The sequence below is a fragment of the Schistocerca americana genome, chromosome 3 (genome assembly GCF_021461395.2).
Source record: "Schistocerca americana isolate TAMUIC-IGC-003095 chromosome 3, iqSchAmer2.1, whole genome shotgun sequence".
NCBI classification, from domain to species: Eukaryota; Metazoa; Arthropoda; class Insecta; order Orthoptera; family Acrididae; genus Schistocerca; species Schistocerca americana.
The window spans coordinates 606,591,268-606,605,589 of NC_060121.1; the positions used below are offsets into that span (position 1 = coordinate 606,591,268).

The 14,322-nt window shown below is 35.8% G+C and overlaps 1 protein-coding gene across 1 annotated transcript in view; it reads right to left on the reverse strand.

Moving 5' to 3' along the window:
- Window positions 1-1,346: 1,346 nt before the first annotated feature.
- The window catches only part of LOC124606679 (homeobox protein B-H1), a 455,998-nt gene continuing 443,022 nt past the window's right edge, over window positions 1,347-14,322 (reverse strand). The window contains exon 4 of the mRNA XM_047138693.1: window positions 1,347-3,552. Within this exon, the coding sequence (XP_046994649.1) occupies window positions 3,479-3,552 (74 nt within the window). The 3' untranslated portion in view covers window positions 1,347-3,478. The remainder of the gene's footprint in view (window positions 3,553-14,322) is intronic.

Here is a 14,322-nt window from a genome sequence, read left to right on the forward strand (position 1 = left end):
CAGTGTGAATACTGACCACAAGATTTAAAGTTAGTCTACAATAACATGGATTACAACTTAAGATACAAAAAAGTAATAATATCAAATATATTGTTCCAGAGGAATTCTGAAATTTATTCTTTATGAACACCAACTGATGTTGGAAATGTCATTTCTGTTTCCTTAAAATGGACTTATGTATGATTTAAACAACTATTGGAAGACTTGGAAAAACATTTCAGAGGTTCTAGGTTTTCCTTATATTATATCATATCAGTATGTATATCTAGTAAAAACAGTAAATATACTATGCAGAAGGTCAAAAAACCAATAGTTCACTGGGAAGGAGACATGATTAATTCAGTCATAAATCAAACTCAGAACTTACAGTATGTGGTGTTGATTAAGAGTATGTGCACAGTGTAACTTTGATAAAACTTCACAAATACTTCCTGTCTAAAATAACGCTACATCTGAAAATGTTTGGTGGTATTTGTAGTTTCCAATGTGAAATTGGCTGCTGTGCAGTAGATGAAGTAAACTGCAAACTAATTATAAGGAGATAGTGTATAGGTGAAAATCTGTATTAACTTGTGAGAATAATTTTCAGTATAATAGTTACCTAACCAGTTTGGTGAGCTTTTAGTGACCAGTCTGATGTGCAGCTGGCTACACAATATTAAACTGATTAAGTGAAAAAGGGATTTCTTCACCATTTCACTTGGCATGAGACAAGGTGAACCACAGAATGAAACTATATAATTAACATCATACTACTATACTATTTTTGTTTATTATCACATCTGAACACTTCAGAATGATAAATTTTTATATTGGGAACCAATGTCTAGATACATTCAGTTATTTAATTCATGAACAACAATGTTCGAGTATTACTTGTTGAACAGCTAATGACCCTGACCCACTACAACACATTGCACAACAACCTGAAGACAAATCAAATTTTTGTTTGGATCAGTATGAATCCTCATATATTGAGTATTATTTTCACAACAAAGAAAAAAAGAACAGAATTAACATATTGGTGTAATGTCCTTGCAGCTTACTGATTAGATTTAATGGTAAAAATGCTGCAGATATACAATGACATGATATTTACAAGTGATTACAAAATAAAAATATTTATTTACAACATCCTACATCTGTAAAAATCAGTGAAATGTAAATGAAACAGAGCATAATTCACTATACTGTATCAGGTAGGTTTACATCAACATTTATAAGTAATATTGTTCATCATAGCTATATGAGTTGATAAGCCAATGCAATACTGATCATTTTCTTCATTGATAAAACACACTAAGATATTGCTGAATCATATATTAACATTCATAAAAATAATAAACATTACTCCACACAAAATATACAACACAATTTTGTAAGAAAAAATTCATTGTTGCTTTACATATTATACCTTTATGGCAATGTTAAGATCTATTTACTGTGAATAACAGTACTTACTTATGTTACAAGAATGCACTATTATAGGATACTCGTAATATGACCTTGATCTGTTTTGCAGTACAGAAAAATTACTGATAATAATGACTAGAAGTGATCAACACTTATGTCATCTTTACTACTTTATACAATATAATCTGTACTGGTACCTGTATAACTGGCTACAATTAGGTAATCCAGTTTTCAAATTTTATAACTGGTCTTATTTCAAATGTGTCTCCACTTATTACAATGTTAAATTTGTGTTAAAATGACAAATATCCAGAAATATAAATAATTTTCTATCGGTTCTTGTTAGATATATTTGATACTAAGCATTGTATCTAGCTACATAAAGGCTATACAAGAAAGCTGTCCATTGATCACATTACTAGGGTGCCACTATTTTACAACAAATACACGTAATTAATTATGAAGCTATGATTTTATCTTCATAAAGTGTAACATTATGACTAAATAAGAATGATGGTAAACAGTGAAATGTTAATGCCAGTCTAATAGAAGGCTGAAGGCATCCCAGTTTTGAATCAAATAGTGAAACAAAATCAAGTTTGTATAAGTGAGTTACAAAGACCATCCAATCAAAATGCTTTCTGTCATAATTTTGGCTGTGATGAGTGATCACAACAATTAATGAGCTGAGCTGAATTATTGTGACACATATTAAAGAAATGTTTGTTTCACTGGGCAATGCTAGACAATAACAGTCATTATTTTTGTACATGAATTAAACTGGGAGACAAACATTGCCAGTGGAATAACCTCTCAAGAAATTTAGATTGTGAGATTAAGGAATGGATTTTAATTTATGGTTACACAAAGTGATTTCGGGCTATGAAACATAATAGTGCCCACGATTTTTTGTATAATCAGTGAGTAGAAGGTTCTCATTCAGTATGTAAGAAATAATTTGCAATTCACTTAATATTAACACTGTTTATTTGGATGACTGATCTACAAAAAGTGGTTATATTTACGCTGTCCAGTGAAAGTTATTCTGCATTTTTGTATTTAAAACTACAACTGACTGGCTGTTTTATGAAATATCTCATGATAGACAAATTTCATTGACATTATTATCATATTTCACAGTTATTTAAAAGTGACTGTGATTCATACTTTTGTAGGCTGAGCTTAGAAGCAATTAACCCAGATGCATGTTACAAAAAGCAGCTTAACACACAAGATATTCATTAATCAATTATTTCATGGTTACAAAACTACCGGAAGCAATATGGTTTTCATAAAAATCTTTAATTTGTTTGTATTTGTGCAAGTAACTCATAGTACAAAAATCAATAATAAACAGTGTGGAAATCACATTTCATTTATTTACATTTGTGCTACACTGCATATTCTCTGTTTATATTGGACTTATCATATCGTATTCAAACAAGAACTTTCATTCACTAGTACAGTCCATACAACTCTCTACATTATTAACAGAAATCGGTGTAACAACAGTCACAGTTTACTCAAACTACTGTATTTGCACTTTTACAGAAACCCTAAACTCCATTTACATTAGTAATAAACTAACTCCAGTGAACCCTTAACAGTAAGAATTGTTTTCATAAAATTGATGAGGAACACATTTTAAAGATAACTGTAATAGACACATAGTTTGAAATGAAAAGTACTCATCCTTTGTACAATTATTTTACAGGTTCCTGTTCAATTATACATACATCTCTGTATACTATATACATATAAATAATGACTTCACCTACAGAATATGTATGTCACTTGTTAGCCAATATGCATTAATAGAGTTACATATGGCAACACTGAAATAACAAGACTGAATACATTTGGAGCAGCATAAACTCCATATAATCTGGTTTCAGCTACTCTGACAGCAAAACATTTTACTGTCACCCACATCATCATTTGCTGTGCTATCTGGTAAAGGCTCTTTAAGGCCTTCTTAGCAAGCAGACAAGTGTTTCCTTTGTGTAGGCAGTGCTTAGCCTCTCCAATGAAACATTCTTCAGCCAGAAGAGTGCAGGAGAACCCATCACACACGGTGACTGTTGCCATCAATGTACACATTCCCATGGACATCCAAAGGCTCACTTTGCTGTTTATGAACTGCAACCAGAGAAAAATAAGTTTGTTAGTGATCATGAAGAATTTCTCATATTCCTTTCTTCACACTGGTGCATTTATGTAACACAAGTCTCCTAAGAGTAAAGATAATGAACTTCAGAACTAACTGGAGAACTTAAGCTGCAGTGTACTTTCAGTAAATGAACATTGGCTTAGTAATGAAGAACTAAATCGAAGTTTACAATTTGGTTATGAAATACTAAAAGTAGTGTGAATGTAATCTATGATATTGCATATGTAAGTGAACTGTGCACAGAGGAAAAATGTGAAGCTGCGGCCATAATGCTGACAAAATGCGAAATTATTGTAACTTCAGTATACTGCACCCTGAAATCAGAGTAAAAACTTGTTTGTGGATCTGATATAGAAAATAATACTCTTGCTATTCAAACATAAAAATTAGAAGATATTAATATTTGGTGATATTAATGCAGATATTATCTTCAAGAATATGAATGTTCACTATTTGTGAAATACAGTAAGAAATGATGAAAACACAAGATGGGCAGCATGCTTACATTTCTGATTATGAGCGGTTAGGGCTCAGGCAAAATCTTAACAGTAAAGTAACTGAAACTTCCTCTGAACATTGAAGCATTATAGTATCAATTAATGACTCAAAGCCAAACCAGTTAACAGATCCATAAATTGAACATGTTCTAAATGCCAGAGCAAACCACCACCCAAGTAGATTCATTGCATTAAACCACAAAATCTAAAATTTTGGTACTCCCCACATCTAAAAAGGACAAGGCCTAAGAAACAACCAGCCAATTCGGTTCATACTTGGCAGGTCGCTAGTATAAGACGTAAAATGAAAGGTCCTAAGACATTTTGGCTCAACTCCCCTTAATTTTTGAGAAAACCATCCCTAGAGTTCATGATGTGTTATCGAGTCAATGACGAAGATTGAAGGAAAATTGAAAATGGAGCTTTTTTCATCATATATGGGGTCTGCAAGTCCATATTTTCCTGGATATTGAGGAAAGAAACTACTATGCCTACCGCTTGAGAGGTTATGTCCCAAAAATTATGAAGCAAAAAAGAAATGTCGCCATGTGTGCACGTCCTGTTGTGTTGTTAGGAGCAGGTGCAGCAGAATTGGTAATGTTTTGATAGCGAGGAGAGTGTGGAAGCTGAGCTGGGCTGCATGGCTTTCATGGTGTCATCAGCAGATGGTGGCACTCTTTGACGTGCAGTGATTGGCAGACACTCTGTGTCTGAGAATTTCAGACTGCATGTCAGGTAAACATAGGTCTTGGTCGCATGGTTGGAAAAACAGCTGTCAGAGTGGAACATTGATGGGTAACCACCAATGCTGAATTGACTGTCTCGAAATAATATCAAATAACACTAAATTTAATAAAACCTGAACCCAACTAGTTGCAGAGAAGCAAAACTAAGTCGAGTGCATGATGAAAATGCGCCTTCGATGTGAAGTATAATTTTTAAGTTATATCGTGTTAAATGTTTTATGTATAAAATAAATTTTTAAAATTAATATCTCGACAACGCCTACACCAATTTTTAGAAACGAAGTGTCTACAGAAAGGTCTCATTGAGCACTGTCAGACTTTGATAGTACATTTTTTAAAATAAATATCACATAATTTGAATTACAACCCAGAATATAAATCCGCGCATAAAAATCTGAATTTTCGCATAAATAAGACTGAAACATTGTAAACAGTGGCAGCGTTACTAAGCAGAAGTTGTTAGGGGTGTATGAGTATACTTAGTGTTAACTGTTTATATTTATCAGTAACATAACAATGCGAAGTAGCATTTACTTGGACAAAATCGTATTTATGAACAAACTATATAAGTTAGAGAAAAATTAAGAACATTAGAAAGCTGAGGAAATTTACATGCAAATTAATACATAACGAATGTATACGACACTAAATTTAGTTTTTAAATATGTTTCAGAAGTCGGAAGTGTGTGCACTTGACTCACGTCAATGCAAGGGCATAAATAGCGGCAGCCATCTTTGTTCTTTTATGTTTAGTTCGTTTGGCAGTTAGTTTTTAAATCTGGAACAGACAGCAAGCATGAATGGCAGTAGGTTGCATTTCCAGTGAGTCGAAATATTGTTAAGTATTGAGTCCTGGATTTGTGACACATGTAACGATAGTGAATACACAGAAATATTTTCATGATAGGCAAACTGGCTCTCTCATAGACTTGTGATACTTCTGTGTGTCAATGGAGAATGCTCTCAAATATTTTCAACATGTAAAATGAATTGCAATAGACGATTTGGTATGAACTGTATTATGGTTATTTTTGAGAGTGATCTACACTCTAAATTTAGTTAGTTCACAATTGTAGGACATTAATTTTAGGCTTGCTCTAAAAAAACTTTAATTATTTTTCCATAACTTTCTGGAAGTTTAGATGAACATGAGATATTGTTCTGTTTCATTTACACTCTCACTCAGATGATCATTATTTTAGTGCTGAATAATAATTGACTGTCATATGTATTACTATTTTTGAAATAAATTTTTTGCTGAAACTTTAAAACACTGCGAATAGTGAACATTATTTTCACCATAAATTTCTGCCTCAATTTGTTGAAGTCTGTGGCTGAATTCTTTAGTATTACAGCAACAGATGCCTCGGATGGCCCCAAGATTGTAGCATAGCCAACTGTGAACAATCCAAAACGCATTTTGGAGCTATGTATACAGTGAATCTCTGATTGACAATTTTGTTATTCATGCAATTGCACGTGAGGGCTCATGAGCTATTGACTGAACAATTATTTTGTGGAAGTAACATGTTTTAACTTCTCTATCCACTATTTACTATCTCTATCGTTGCATGTGGTTGATGTTGTCTGGGAACATTCTCTCTCTCATTTATTATCTGTCTCATCGCACACTTATGTACTGAAAGATAAACACTACTCAACCATAGTGCCACTAGTGTAATGATGAAGGCATCTAGTTGCGGAGCAGAAAATTTGTGTTCAATGAGCAGATGCATTTTGCAGTTTGTTGATTTATATTTGTTTCTGTATCGAAGCTGATAGTAATAGGAGTGTTAATATGGTAGTTCGTAAGGAATAATAACAAGGTACACAAATAAATTCTCAAATGCCTAGATTAATAAGGAATTAAAATTTCAAGTTTCCATTTATGAAATGATGTTATAGTATGGGTGGTAAGCATTAAAATTAATTCTACAAAGAAAAACACTTTTCAAAGTAAGCCAAGTCTAGCCAGTTTTTCGAAAGGAAAGATGTAGTTGCACAAAGATTGCATTCATCAGATTTTCTTGGTGCCCTGCGTATATTTGTTTCGTATGATGAAGAGAAATCCTCAATTTGCAATTATCTATCGATCCTGCCAATTTTGAGCCAATTATGCATCATGAACTTTAGGGTCGATTTCTCAAAAATGAGCAGTGTTGAGCCAAAATATCTTAGAATATTTCATTTTAGGTTGTATACAAGAGACCTGACAAATATGAGCCAAATTGGTTGACCATGACCGTGGTCTTAAGTAGAATAAGAATCTTGATGCTACTATATTATGATAGGTCAAAGAATAATAATTTAGACAAGGGAATGTACGCTAAAATGAAAAAATACAAGTCTAAAATCAAGGCAACAAAGCACAAAACACACATGCATTGAACTCAGTGAAGAAAAGTGATCTGCATGAGAAATTACTAAAGCAGAGATAAATTGTGATGATAAAGTATACTAGATACCAATTCTACCTGCACTCTACATGCACATTTTGTCAGTCTGCACTCAAACGACAATATTGTGCAGGATGGTGAGTACAGGCAGAGACACTACTGCCAGAAATTAACAGTAAACAGGAAACTTTCGCTGGAAAGGAGAAGGTGGTCAATGAATGAATAGCTACACTCAGTAGTTCTAGAGTACAGGATTACTATGGCCTCTCAAATTATGTTATTAAATATGTAAGAAAATGAAGGTAATTATCCAGATTATTGGAAAACAGCTGTTGTTATCTCCAGATAACTATCGACCAATATTATTTATACCCTATTATAAAAAAATAATGACTACTGCATTAGTACATGGATGAGTCAATAATTTAAATCTACTGATCTACTTAGCTCCTCAGAGCACAGTTTCTGATCCAGCCTGTCTACAGCCAGACCAGTTGAGTGCACAGTAGCAAAAGCACACAATTGAAAAATAAATAGAAGATCTGTGCAACACTATTAGGCCTCAGCTAATCATTTGATACGGTTTCCCACAATATTCTAATAATAATAATAAAAAAACACCGCTACCGAGTGAGAGAGAATGCTCTACACCTAATGCATTCTTACATGGACAAAAAGAAAGTTACGATAAATAATCAAAATTCACAATGTCTTCCAGGTGGTTCTTGCCCCAGTAGCAATACACAGAAACATGGATAATTTTTATGGAAACCACATATATTTGTATACATAATTCATCTGTATCTGCAGCGAATTTAGCCCTGCAGTTTCGCTTTCACACAGCTCAAAGTTTACGACGTCATACGTCTTGAACTATGTTTGTAACATGATATATTGATGATGTGATATATGGTGATATGATATAATCATGTGTAGGTGCATTTAGCGGCATGTGTATATACTATCTGCGAAACAAGTTGCGAGTACTGTTAGTAACAAAGAAGTAATAAATTTAAAAGTATTGCATGACGCGGCAGTTTTTCGCGCATCTCAGTGTTAATTACATCATATCTCCTGAATTATGTGCTGTACGATGATACAGTTTTGCAGGTCATTCTATGGTGAACGTTATGCTGTCTGCAAGATATATCACGAACGGAGTTAATAGTAAAGAAATGATAAATTAAAATGTCATGGCTGATGTGGTAGTTTTACTGTGTGAACAACGAAATTGTTGTAAGCTATAAAATTTTTTCCTTTCGTCACCTTTTAAGGGCTGTAAGTAAGACACAATTTTGTGAAGGTTTGAAATTATCTGTAAGGTTCGTTGCAAATTACAAATTCTCAAATACTGAGTGAATAAATCTAGGTGTTCACGCGTCGTGGACAACACATATTTTACACAACTACTCCTACTCCTTTGGTAGGTGGGTGACTCACACCACCATAGATTCTTTCCAGAAGGTAAGTGATAGGCGTATTAAATTTGATTGAATTTGGTCGAATGGTTTAGTGAGAGTTGTGAAACACGTGCACACATCAATTTTTATAATTTGTATGGATTTATGGCGGTGTCATGTTATGCAATTATTTATTTATTTCTTGTACTTATTGTCATTCAGTTGTTTGTTTACGAATCGTCTTTGTTATTAATTAACTGTGTAGTGTATTTTATGTTGTAACTGCTCCATTATGCAATTACTTATTGTTTCTGCCATATACTTAAATGTGCAGCCTACATATCTTCCATTATTTTCTTGTACTTACTGACATTTGCCTACATCAATATTTTCATTAATTTTTTTACTAACATCAACAACACCGGGTATGAGGATTCTCAAAGGTTAATTAAGCCTTTATATCTGTATCTGTGTTTATAAAAGTAAGACCAATGCAAAATTATTGCACAAATATCTAACTACAGTTGGAAGTTGAGGAAATGGTATAGACGAAATAAATGATTGATCAGTGCTACTATACAAAGAACTTTAGTGCCGCATTCTTGTTGTTTCATTTACTATTTACGAAAAGACTAACTCATCACTGATGCATACTGTTAATTTAACATCATATGAGAAATAAATTAATATTTATACGTTGCATACCACAAAAATTAACATGTGGTTTACAGCGCTTCATATAAGGCCTCATTTGTGTGAATCGGTCAATAGGCTCGAAAATCGTAAATTTCGCTTTGCATTAAGATACGTCATTAGGGACGGCGCCTCTGGAAGGAGACAGTAAAAACGACGGCCAATGACAGGCTACATAGTTGTCATACAGGGGGAACAATCAAGACGGTAGGGTTAGATGAGAGTTGTCTTTTGGGGATGAAGAGGACACTTCGTCTTGGAGATAGCAGAGTAAAAAGTGCGTGCTGTGGCGGGGGACTGCTAAATGAAGACTTCGTGTGAGGACAGTACACACAAGATGTCTTCTCTTGGTATGCATCCACAGAACCAAGTAATTTTGCGGGGATCAGTCAGGGACTTAAATGTTTTCGCAGTGTATTTTCTGTTATGAACTCCAAAGTTTAGTTAGGTGTCGTGGAAAAATAAGTAATAAATGTAGGAAATGACTTTTTGTGTTCATTTAGTGGGAATTTGTGAAGAACTGTGTGCACTGGCCGCCTGCTGACGTTGCTATCTAAAAGGTTTTTAATCTCAAAAGGACTTGCAGTTATTTAAATAAACATTTTGATTGGGAACTGTAAACTACAATGTTGTCTAGTTTTATCTATCACACTTAATCTATCTATTTACATTCATTTTACGCTCCAGTTACCAGTTTCTGCAAATAATTTTGATAAAAGTTAATTTAGGGAAGGAAATGTTATGCACAGGTTTTCGAATCCCTAAATGGTTATGTTTCGAGCCAAAGACTTTATTTCAGAACCAAGGTGTCAAGTCACACATGATTTTATAATGAGCACACGATAGATTCTAAAGTAATTATTAATTTGTACTCAAAGTTGCTATATTACTAATTTCATTTTACGTATAAACGAGGGCAAAAGATACGTTTATATGAGGGAAAGGCTTCTAAGCACGTGTCTTTACACATTTAATTGGCAGCCCTGTCATTTGAATTGAAATTCCTGACATTGTCTAGAGTTCTGCGAACAGTTAAGTTCGGAAACTGGATTTTATACAAATATTTTTGTTTAACAACATAGATGTTGTAAGTAATGAATCTCTGATGAATTTATAATCGATTGTCGTAACTTGTAAAAAAATATCGCTGCATTTGTATTAAAACAAGCGTGAGCTGATTCAGTCGTCACTTTGTAATATAATTTCAATGAGACAGTATTTTGGAGAATGTAATGACCTATAAATTTTTGTACTTAGTGGCTAAAAGAAAAATGTTTAACATAACAGATGTATGTATAATAAGTGAAGGGCAGTCAAGTTAGACTTGTGTGTCTCTACGGCGCGTGTGTTATGTATTTTTTAATATTTTATGCGTATTTTACTTCTAATTATTTCATTTAGATACTGCAACGAAAATATCTATTTATTTGGACCCAATAAACCTTTTTTCAATCTGATCTAATAGTATCCACGAGTATCTCCTATAAACAAGCATCATAATTATTTTTACACTAGCTGAGTAGCTGTCGTTACCAAGTTATATTTAATCCAATCTTCTGTTAGTCCATTTCCGCCTTCCCCCTCTCTCTGTCCAAATCCTACTCCCCTTCTCTCTGTCTATTCCCTGCACCCCCCTTTGTCTGACCATCTCCTCCTCCTGCTGTCACTGTCCATCTCCTTCTCTCCCTTCTCTCTATCTCTTCCTCCCCCTGTGCCCGTCCATCTCTTCCTCTTTCGTTTCTCTGTCCATCGGCTCCTTTCCCCTCCAACCATCTCCCTCACCCCTCCTCTCTTTCCATTTCCTCCTCCCCTCTCTCCATCTCTTCCTCTCCCCACTCTCTAAGCATCTCTTCATCTTTCCTTTCTCTGTCCATTTGCTCCTCCCCCTCTAGCCATCTCTTCCATTCCCTCTGTCCACCTCCTTCTACTCCCCTTCTCTGTCCATCTGCTCCTCCTGCCTCTTTCTATCCATCTCCTCCTCCTCACCCTTCTCTCTCCATCTCCTGCTATTTCTTTTCCCTCCCCATCTCCTCCCCTTCTCTCTTTCTACCCTCTGTTCTTTTCTTTCTGCCTATTTCCCACTTCCCCTCTCTCTATCCATCTCTTTCTCCCCCCTACCTATGTCCAACCACTTTTTTCCCTTCTCTAGCCACCTCCTGCTCAGACCTTCACTAACGACCTGCAGTATGGCACCGTGTAAAACGTGTTGCAGAGATCTAGGAATGTGGAATCTGCCTGTTGCCCTTCATCTACGTTTAATAGAATATAGCGCAAGAAAAGTGTACGCTGAGTTTCGCACGAACGATGCATTCTAAATCCATGCTGATTTTTGGACAGAAGCTTTCCTATCTCAGGGAAAGTTATTACATTCGAACTTAGAATATGCTCAAGAATTCTGCAGCAAACCGATTATAAGTCTTAATTCACGAAGTGTGGCCTTTCAGACCGCGCGAAAATTTTCGAACTCGTTCACTAAGATCAGTCCTGGCAGAATGCTTCTATTGCCTCCCTACCCTTTTTAAATCACCAGCCCCACAATGTTTTGTTGTTGGTTGCATTATCGTCTTCTTCTTTTGTTGCTGACACTTGTTATTGGGACGAGGTCTGGTATCTCAGACTGCGCCTTGTGAACTACGTACCTGTTGTCTTCAGCATAGTACAAAATGTGTTTGCAGGAATACATCAGTTTTAACGATCCTACATGCAATGAAATTGTTTGTCAGTGGGTGGAAAAAGATGTCAGTGATATAGATAAAGAAATAGACGAAAAAGACGACTATTTTCCAAAAGCCAACGATGACAGTTCTACTAGTAGAGCATCATTCAAAGAAATAACTTCAGGATAATTTTGATGGTGACCTCTCCATTTCTCCAATGAACATGTGAGCTAAAATAAATTGTGTTCTGAGTGGTTGTAAAGAAAAATATAGAACCCAGCACTGAAAGTCACTTTTGCAGACTTTCTTTCTGTATCTGTGGAGCGCGATTTCGATGTGTAAATTTGAATTCTGAAACTTAGTTTTATGTGAAAATTTACTTGATACTGAGATACTACAGTTGTTCAGAATTTAAAATTAAATTCTCTAACAGTTCGTTTACGTGTACTGTTTAAAAAGCTGCACAAAAGTAAGTGTTTTGATATGATAAAGGCTAAAACACCACATGGTTTATTTAGTGCAATTAAATGAACGAACAGTATTCAAACGACACTTATGTAATTCTAAAAATAAAAGTTATACAGCTTAAATTAACAACTTCAAATAATTTCTGCCCTAAATCTCGGTTTAAACGTAAGCGTTCCAGAGACCCCTCATCATGGAAAAAATACAGGAAAGTCACCTCGTGAGTTAAGGGTTAAGGATATTGGCCTGTAATTCTGCAGGTCGCTCATTTATCCTTCCTATATAGAGGAGTTGGTTGGCTGCTTGATTTGGTGGAGTGGACGAAACTTCGAGGTCATCGGCCCCATTGGATTAGGGAAAGATGGGAAAGCAAATCAACCGTGCCCTTGCAAAGGGACCACTCCGGCATTTGCCTGAAGTGATTCAGCGAAATCACGGAAAACCTAAATCAGGATGGTAGGACGGGGTTTGAACCGTCGTCCTGTCTAGAGTGCTAACCACTGCGCTACCTCGCTCGGTATACATAAGTCATCTGTGTTTGTTTCCAGTCGCTTGGGACTTCGCCCTGGGCGACAGATTCGCGATAGAAACAAGCTAAGTAAGGGGCCACTGCCTAAGAGCACTCTCTGTAAAACCTAACTGGGATTTCATTCAGAACTGGCGACTTAATTGTTTTCAACTGTTTCAGTTGCTTGTCAGCGCATGGGATGCCTATTACTACGTTTTCCAAACAGACGTCAGTGCGACGACCCTTTTAAACGTGACATTTAAAACTTCAGAATTCCTCTTTTGTGTCTCCTATTGCCACACCAGACTGGTGGACGAATGACTGAGTAGAAGCCTTCCACTTGCCTAGTGCCTTTACGCAGAACCAAAATCCTGTTGTGTTCTCGGCAAGATCTTTGGCTAAGGCATTACGGTGGAAGATGTATGCATAGCGCCTTGATCTCTTAATAGACGCATGAAGTTCTCCTAACTTCAGCCTCTCGCAGTTTCCGCGACCTTTTTTGAACCGAGAATGCAACAACCTTTGACTCCTCAGCATTTTCCGAATTTTGTTTTTAGACCACGGTGAGTCGTTTACGTCCTTCATCCACTAATTCAGCACATCCTTCTCCAGATCGCAATTTATAATCACTTTAAACTTCGCTCATAATTCCTCTTTGTCAGTCATACTGGAACTAAATGAGACCCATTCATTGTCTAGATATGATGCTAAAACCTGCTTATCTGCTGTTTCCAGCGTAAAAGCACTCTCCTAGCGTTCTAGATGGATTTATTAAATTCAGTAACCATCGTCACTATGATGACAACGTGATAACTAATCCCTGACTTTATACTGATACTGTCGATAATGTTAGTCATGTTTCCATTGCGTGTGAGTTTTTGAATTAGTTGTTCAAGTCAATCTTCGAAAAATGAGCTCAGAAGTACTTCACAAGTCTGTTTGTTTGTACACCCTGCAATAACTCCATGATCGTCCCAATCTATCGCGACAGGTAAAAGTCGCCTTCAACTAATACTACATGATCGGTACTTCCACGCTACTGAGAACAGACTTTCTATGAATGATTCCTCAATTGTTACGGCGGAATCGGGTCCCAGATGCAAACTGGGACTTGGCCCTTGGCGACAGATTCGCGGTAGAAGCAAGCTACGTAAGGGGCCACTGCCTAAGGGCACTCTGTGTGGGACCTAACTGGGATTCCATTCAGACCTGGCGGCTCAGTTTCACCCTTGAGAGACGCAATATTTTTGTCGACTGCAATGAACACCGCATCTCCTATAGTGTCTGACCTATCTTTTCCATACAGGTTCCATGCCTCGTCAAATGTTTCGCCGTTTTATACGTTGTGTTTCATCCAGCTCTCGGTTCCGTGTACAA